Source organism: Pleuronectes platessa, chromosome 12, assembly GCF_947347685.1.
Source record: "Pleuronectes platessa chromosome 12, fPlePla1.1, whole genome shotgun sequence".
Classification (NCBI taxonomy): Eukaryota; Metazoa; Chordata; class Actinopteri; order Pleuronectiformes; family Pleuronectidae; genus Pleuronectes; species Pleuronectes platessa.
Window position 1 is genome coordinate 15,246,175 of NC_070637.1, and position 7,822 is coordinate 15,253,996.

The 7,822-nt window shown below is 44.6% G+C and overlaps 1 protein-coding gene across 1 annotated transcript in view; it reads left to right on the forward strand.

Annotated features, from left to right (window-relative positions):
* slit1a (slit homolog 1a (Drosophila)) overlaps positions 1–5,444 on the forward strand; it is a 94,774-nt gene extending 89,330 nt beyond the window's left edge. Inside the window, exons 34-37 of the mRNA XM_053436984.1 lie at positions 71–225; positions 1,230–1,518; positions 1,756–1,967; positions 2,060–5,444. Of these exons, the coding sequence (XP_053292959.1) occupies positions 71–225; positions 1,230–1,518; positions 1,756–1,967; positions 2,060–2,298 (895 nt within the window). The 3' untranslated portion in view covers positions 2,299–5,444. The remainder of the gene's footprint in view (positions 1–70; positions 226–1,229; positions 1,519–1,755; positions 1,968–2,059) is intronic.
* The last annotated feature ends 2,378 nt before the right edge of the window (positions 5,445–7,822 follow it).

Sequence of the window (7,822 nt, forward strand, 5' to 3'; positions counted from 1 at the left end):
TTTTCACCTGTGGCTGATTCCAGACTGAAGCGACTCTCATCTAATATCGGATCTTTCTGTTTCTCTCCAGTACTGAGACTATCAACGATGGCCAGTTCCACACAGTGGAGCTTGTGACCTACGACCAGATGGTGAACCTGTCCATCGACGGGGGTCTCCCTACCACAATGGACAGCTACGGGGCGGTGCGGCCCCTCTACGGAGAGGCTCCACTATACGTGGGGGGTAGGGGCCCTCTCCAGAACACACCTCCCTCCTCTGCAGGCACTCTTATCTACTACACTACTGTCAATCACCACCCCTCCCCCCTCGCTTTGTCACCACCGCAACCAACCCTTCCCTTTAACCATGCAACCCTGTCCCACCTCAACCCTGTCCCACCTCAACCCTGTCCCACCTCAACCCAAACGCTCCTCTTCACCAACTCCATACTCACCTTCATTACTGTGTTTGCTAGGGGCCACATATTATTCTATTGTAACTGAATAAAAAGATAAGCGTTGAGCAGATGCACACAATGCAATTGTAATACATGCATAAGGTGTTTTGACTGATAAAAATGACAGATCATAACTTGTAGACGATGATAGATATATCAGTAGTTTGTTACTAGAGCATTTTTTACAGTGTGCAAGGTCCACCCTTTAGTGATTACTAGGAGAACTACCAGACACAGTCCTAAAACATTTTTGTATTTGCATTGATTTCGCTTGCACCTAATACAATTGGGTTTTTTAATGTGTGATTGAGCCACTCTTGACAAAATTATAGTTGACAATATTTGAAAATTTGAACTTGTAAGATGTACCAGATTTTTAACAGATCTTACATTTGTGGCCATGTAGCCCTCCTCTCAGGGTTGACGTGACACTTTGCTCTGGAGTGGCCCACAGTTTGTTTCAGTGTAGTGTTATGAGGTTTTGTGTTGTGTTGTGTTGTGCTGCTCATTCATACAATACTACAGGAGACATTACCCATACTCCTTCGCCTTCTTCTTTCCTAGCTTTCAAACATGATGAGTCCTTTGGTGCAAATGCAAAAAATCCAAATCAGTCAAAAAGCAAATATTGTTTGACAAACTGCATCTGCACTGGTGGGACATGCGTGTTTGAAAATGTCCTCCTCCATTACACTCATACCAGCCCTCTGTTCGCTGTCTGTCTGTGGCCCAGTGTGTACGTCTTCACACGTGTAAACAATCTGTCTCTCTTCTCTCCCTCCTCCTCCAGGCATGCCATTGGATGTGAACTCTGGGGCTTTCCGTCTCTGGAAGCTGCAGAATAGTTCCAGCTTCCACGGCTGCATCCAGAACCTGTACATCAACAACGAGCTCCAGGACTTCACCAAGACCCAGATGAAGCCCGGCGTGGTGCCGGGCTGCGAGCCCTGCAAGAAGATCTACTGTGTGCATGGCATCTGCCAGCCTGATGGGGTCCAGGGACCGGTGTGCCACTGCCAGCCGGGCTGGAGCGGCCAGCAATGTGACCAACCTGCTAGCAACCCCTGCCAGGGCAGCAAGTATGTCAGCAAGTGCAATAGAATTTAGATTGTCCTGAAAGTATCTTATTGTACATTGGTTTCCAACTCAAAAACTTAAAATTTGAGCTCTAGTACAGTACTTTTACTATTATTGTTATATTGTTATTCACCAATGATAATTAAGAATCTTCTTCAGTGGTGAAACGCCATGATACTTCTCCTGATTCGTCCCTTTTTTGAGCTGGAAGTTTAAACGAAATTATTGTCTCTTACCAGGTGCGTCCATGGAGAGTGCATCCCACTGGACAGTCAGTCTTACCGCTGCGAGTGTTTGGAGGGATACCGCGGGGCCCTGTGTAACCAACAGGGGGAGCTGTTCAACCCCTGCCGCCGCCTGTCCTGCAAGCATGGCCGCTGCCAGATCTCAGAAACAGGGGACGCCTACTGTCACTGTGAAAGTGGCTACACCGGGGATCTGTGTGATGCAGGTTGGTTTTCTCTGATGTCGATCTCGTCCTATTAACAAAATTATGAACATTGAGTAATCACTAATAACTTTGGTGTGTTTCCTGTCCTCCAGAGTCTGAGTGTCGAGGGGAGCCCGTCAGAGACTTCTACCAGGTGCAGCGAGGCTACGCCATCTGCCAGACAACACGCGTGGTCTCCTGGGTGGAGTGCAGTGGGGTGTGTGACACGGGGACGTGCTGCGCCAGCCAGAGGATGAAGCGCCGGAAATACACCTTCGAGTGCAGCGACGGAACCTCCTTTAGCGAGGAGGTGGAAAAGACCATCAAGTGTGGCTGCGTGGGCTGCATGTAGCACCGTTCGCTCACGTTTCCTGCCGCTGCTACAAAGCAGAAGAAAGATAGAAAGGAAGCAAGGAAGGAAGGAAGAAAGAGAGGACTGGAGGAAAGCGAGGGAAGAAGAGAACGAGAGAGATTATAAAGAATATATATAAAACCTCTATCTATATATTATGGACAACAATGTTTGTAAAATAGGACATTTCCTCCCCTTCCAAGGGTGTGTGACCTACAGTAACACAGAGAAACATCTTAAGCAACAATGTAGAAGTGACAACAACAGCAACAACACCAGTGTATCTGCGACATTGTTCCAGGGGGTCCGGAGATTTCAAAAGGTGTTCATCCATCCCAATACACCCAGCGTGACTTCCCCACCCATCTGTGAGGCCTCTGACAGCCCAGTCACCATCTTCAATCTTTACTTCGTGGAGGCAGCGAGGACAGCGGCGTCCGGCCTGGCTGAGAAATGGCGAGAAGCGAGGCAAAGACGGACAAGCAGAGAGAAACCGAGGGATAAAAAGAGAAGCTGGACCGTTTTGACTTGGCAAAGCTATCTTGAGTTGAGCTTGGCTGGGTTACCTGGACTGGGCTGGATGTGGTTTCGGGGCGTTGAGTTGAAGTTGTTGTTGGTTCGGTGTAGCAATTTTTCTGCCAGGATCCAGTCATCCATCCACACACATGCACACGTTGAGGCGAACAAAGAAACGCTAAAGAGTTGAGAGCGGCACATAATCCAGTGCGGATGTCGTGGCTTCGACGCCACGTGGTCTGGGATCACAGTCGTTTGCTGTGAGGTACCGTAACATAGATACTCCAGAAAAAAAAATAGAGACTGCACTGACTAGCAGCACTGAAAACTACAGTCCTACACCTCTCTGAAGTACATGAACACACATGCATGGCATACATACATTTATACACAGTCTTACCATTTGTAAAAGTGAGAGGGGCTCGTGTGGCGCAACGATCAATCCTGTTCCGTACGGCGAACCAGTCTGGCGCTAGCGGTTGTCGGTCACCCAGCATGCATTGCCTCAGGGCTAGGATGATTCGCCCCTTCTCAGCAGGGGCCCATTCAGCCCTGCTCTTCTTGATGCTTGCAGTATTAAACTTGTGCAAAGCTGTTGCATGTGTGGAGAGAGTTTGCCGACTAATATGTAGAGCTTCTTAATATCACTATAAATGTTACTACGAAAACAAACAGTTGCAGAATCAACTTCTGTATTTTGTTTATGTCTAATTTCTCATAATGATTTGTTTTTATTTTTGTTATTTTTTGTTATATTTTGTCTCATGATGCAACCTAACTCCTTTAGTTTACCCTCCAACCCAAAATCCCTACCCGACAACCCTTTATATAGAAATGCCTAACAGATTCTAATATATATATATTTGTATTTCATTTTGGTATAGTATTTTTCTATGTTAAAGAGTAAGTCTGTTTCTGGAAGCTTTGGGGGCCAGTGGAAAGACGTTCACTCGGTTCCCTCTGTGTTTTTGTTTGTTGATCTCACTTGCTCCAACAAGGTAATTAATTACCTTAATTGGCCAAGAGTAGAGCAGAAGGTTGACCTTGTTGTATAGGAGGCAGTATTGGTCTAGAAAAATGTTTAATATTGTATATGTTGTCTTCCATGTGAATATTACATCTAATTCATGAGATTCTGTGCTTGTTTTTATTTATTTTATCTAAAGGGCGTTTTTTTTTCCGTTTTTTTTTCCAAAGGCGTAAATGTTGCCGACTTACAAAATATTTTCAAAAATTTCAAAAAAGATGAAAAAAGGTAAAATGACAAATTAATAAAAAATAGCATAACAAATCTGTAAGGTATCGGTAACATCGCTTAGCGGCGAGTTACGACAGTTCTCTCCTCGCCGGCTCTGACCTTCTTCATTTGCTGCAGGAGCTGGGATCACGAGACGTCCCCCCCTCCCCCCTCGAATTCACCTTGTAATTACCATACCACACTTACAGGCTTCTGATTGTTTTCATGCTCATTCCGTCGATGTGCTGGCTTGTATTTCTATCACTTTCATTTGAGCGATGGTCGCCACAGAGAGAGGGTGTTTTCTTTTCCTGTTTTTAAGTAGTCAAGCTCAACTGATCATAAGCTGCTGTCAAGCCAGAAGAAATAGGATGAAGTTGCCTCTGAGGACATTGGTCATGTTACGCTTCAATCATCCTATATCTGTTGGAAGAGGCGACCATGTGAAGCGCTACCTGCCTACAGCTGACAGATAATAAAGGAGAAAGATCTGGACATTTCAGTGTCTGTCAGTTCTTCCTGGCTGTCCACATAAAAAAAAAAAAAAATGAATAAATGGTGCCAATTACAGTACACAACAGTCATACCTGAATGTATAAATGTGTATAGATAAATATGACCTATGCTTACTCATGAAGTGGTAACTTTTAGCTGTTATTTAGTTTCCAATGTAAGATATAGAAATCACATACTGTTGAAGAAGTGACAGTCCATCAGGATGGCTCCAGGCATCGCAGACTGTGTTGATCTGAAGGTTTCAAGTCTCTTTATAGTGCGAGCGGCTGCAGACTCCGGTCTCAGCTCGGCACCACGTCACAGAGCTCCGACTCATGTTGCTACCCATGTTGACTTTGTTTTCCATGCTGTTGATGTGATCCCAGTGGTGTACAATAACATTAAAAAGTAGATCTCATAAAGGATACTGATGAACAGTCACTGTAGCTCTTAAGCTCTGTGCCTCCTGCACGTTTGGTCCAATGTGGCTTTCGTTTCATGTCTCCTTTCCTTCCTCTGCACTGACCTGTAACTGGACCGGTGCGTTCAACTTCCTGCTAGACATCTTAGTGGTGCTTGTGCTATATTGAGATGTAATTCAAGTCGTCCGGTCACATGACCGGAAACACCGATTATTTCCATCATATGAACTATATACATAAATATGTTATTGTAAACAACACGATGTCTCTGTTGTATTGAACCAGTGCAAAAACTTAAATATCCCTGGTCGGGTTCTGTCTGTTTGCTTTTTGTTTTGTTTTGTTACAGGATTGATGGTGGGATTGAACCGAAAAACTCCCAAATAATACTGAATGTATGTAGTGCCACCGACAAAATGTTTACCAAACCTCCACTCTTTTCATTAATTAAACTTAAATGTGTGTGCTTTTAAGAACCTGTCGTCGTTTTCTTTAATGTCTTCTCTGTAATTTGACCTGAGAGTTTAAAACTGAAGTTTATCTACTCAATAGCCCTTGTGGGGGAATTTGTTTTTCAGAGAGGGAAAAGCTACCCGCCAAAAAGTTAACAAATCCGTTTTCAGACATGAACTCCGGTGGTTTCCTTTCACACATGAACAACACAGCGGGATATTCTCTAGAGGGATTCTCTGTGACAAGATCACAGCAGCTCCCTGGAGCGTTCAGGCAGGACGGGGGGGGGGGTTACAGCAGGCAGGATGTAACGTATGAATTACACTGTGCAGATCACGTGTTTTTGTTTACAGCACATCAACATCTGCGCCGACGTCTTCAACGTGTTTGGATCCTCTTTTTCATCCAGAGATGTTTCTTCATTTTTGCGTCTGTCACATGTTAGAGACCTCACCAGCACACCAACTCGCTCGTGGTGAATCCTGCAGAGGATCTCCTATTTTATCACAAAGGCTCAAACAGACATTCCCTCACAGACAGCCCTTTCGGAGAATCTGAGGAGATTATCCAGAGTTCAGCTCTGTGCATGTTTGAAAGCAGTGTGAATTCACAGGCTTAACATGCACTTGGTCTAATAGACTATAAGGTACCTCCTAATTTGTGATGTATTTAAAAGAACGTATCTTTCACGCTGGCTCAGATGTTTTCAACCACATGGGAGACTTGATGGGAGGGCAGGGAGTCCTCATACTCACCCACACTTCCCACGGAGATCATATTAACCAGTATCCATCACATATAATTGCCGTAAATTCACTTAAGTAAAAAAGTATAAATCAATCCCTGCAAGGACTTTTTTAACAGGTTATGAAACTGTCTTATTTTAATATGAATGCCTCTTTATGACCTTCAACAGCAAATTAGGCAATCGGGGAGAAAATTGGCTTTTTCTATCAAATATTCTTGAAGTGTGTCACCGATTACCGTATGAAGGTCAGGTTGGAAAATCCTTGGTTCAGGCAGAGGGACAGGAAACAGAAGAAGGGGCTGTGCTAAAGGCTAACCCACGCAGACCAGCACTACCGCTTTTGTCCACAGAGGCGCCAAAGTCAGCGAGTTCCTTGTGGCAACACAATACTTCCTATTTGCGCCCCCCTTCTTACTGAGGAGAGTTGCTGAACCAAGAAGCTTGGAATATCAGCAGCGAGACAGCCATGACGCTCCTCACTGCAGGAGCTCACTGTAGAGTCACCTTCTTCTGTATTTATTAGATGAAGCCACAAAGTGTCACTCAAAAGTCATTGCTTTAAACCCCTCAACTATGCTCACATTCTAACAGCTCAGCTCCAAACAGCAAATAATCTGAGTCACTATTTGTCTAACCTGCCTTTTTAGTTGCTGGTGGACAGAATATATAGGAGCCACCTTTTGCCTCATGTTTGGTTTGGTGAGAAGTCGTCATTTACTCACCCTGTTTTCTGTAGTGACTAAGGTGAGGAAGGCAAACTGTTAACCAATCTGTCCCACAGTAGGAACTTCCTGTGGGGCTCCAGACTCTCGCCTGTGAGCCGTATGGCAGGTCATGGCAGGTCCCTGTCATGTGAAATGCCGAGATTGGCTCCATCAAGGCATTTCACAAAGCTGGCAGTAACATCCACCAGGAGAACGGCTGCCTCAACTGCCCAGTTCTCATGAACAACAGTAGATATTTGATACTTAGTATTCAGGGGCCATTATGCTTCGTATGAGTCTCTTATTGGATTGCGAACACGAGACCGTGTGCAGGATTTTAACTTCTCTTAATCTCTGGCAGAATGCCCTCAAGGAGAGATGGTCCAAGTATATTTCAGTAGGACCATTTGTTAAATTCATTGTGGAGACAACAGTGAAAATCAGGAGGAAGCTAGAGCAGGTACAGCGGTGTATTTCAATTGTGTTCGTTTCAAGTACAGACTCTATTGAAAGATGGACGACATGACCGCTCCCAAAAAGTGAAGCCAAAATATCTTGCTCGCCCCCTGGAGGCTGGCTGCAGTATAGGTAATAAATCCTGCCTTCTCCATGTAAGTGGGCCAAATTAAAGTAAAAGTACACATGATGAACTGTAGGTAGTTCTTCTCCTTGAGACTGCTCCATACCACGGTCACAAGGCTTTAACCCTCATTTTTCCTTCAACGCTAAGTGGAGATGCCACCTTCATAAACATATGGTTTCAAGCATAAAATCTGTGACTCAATTCAGGGGCTGCATTCTTTAGAGTTCATTTTCTACTCAGCCAATGAAAACTGCCTCCTTCGTGGGAAGTGAAGTTAGACCTGAAATAAGACGGTTTGGTCTACAGGCGGTTTATGTGATCACTGTTGGACACGCCAAGAATAAATGAGCCAAGAAACCAAATCTA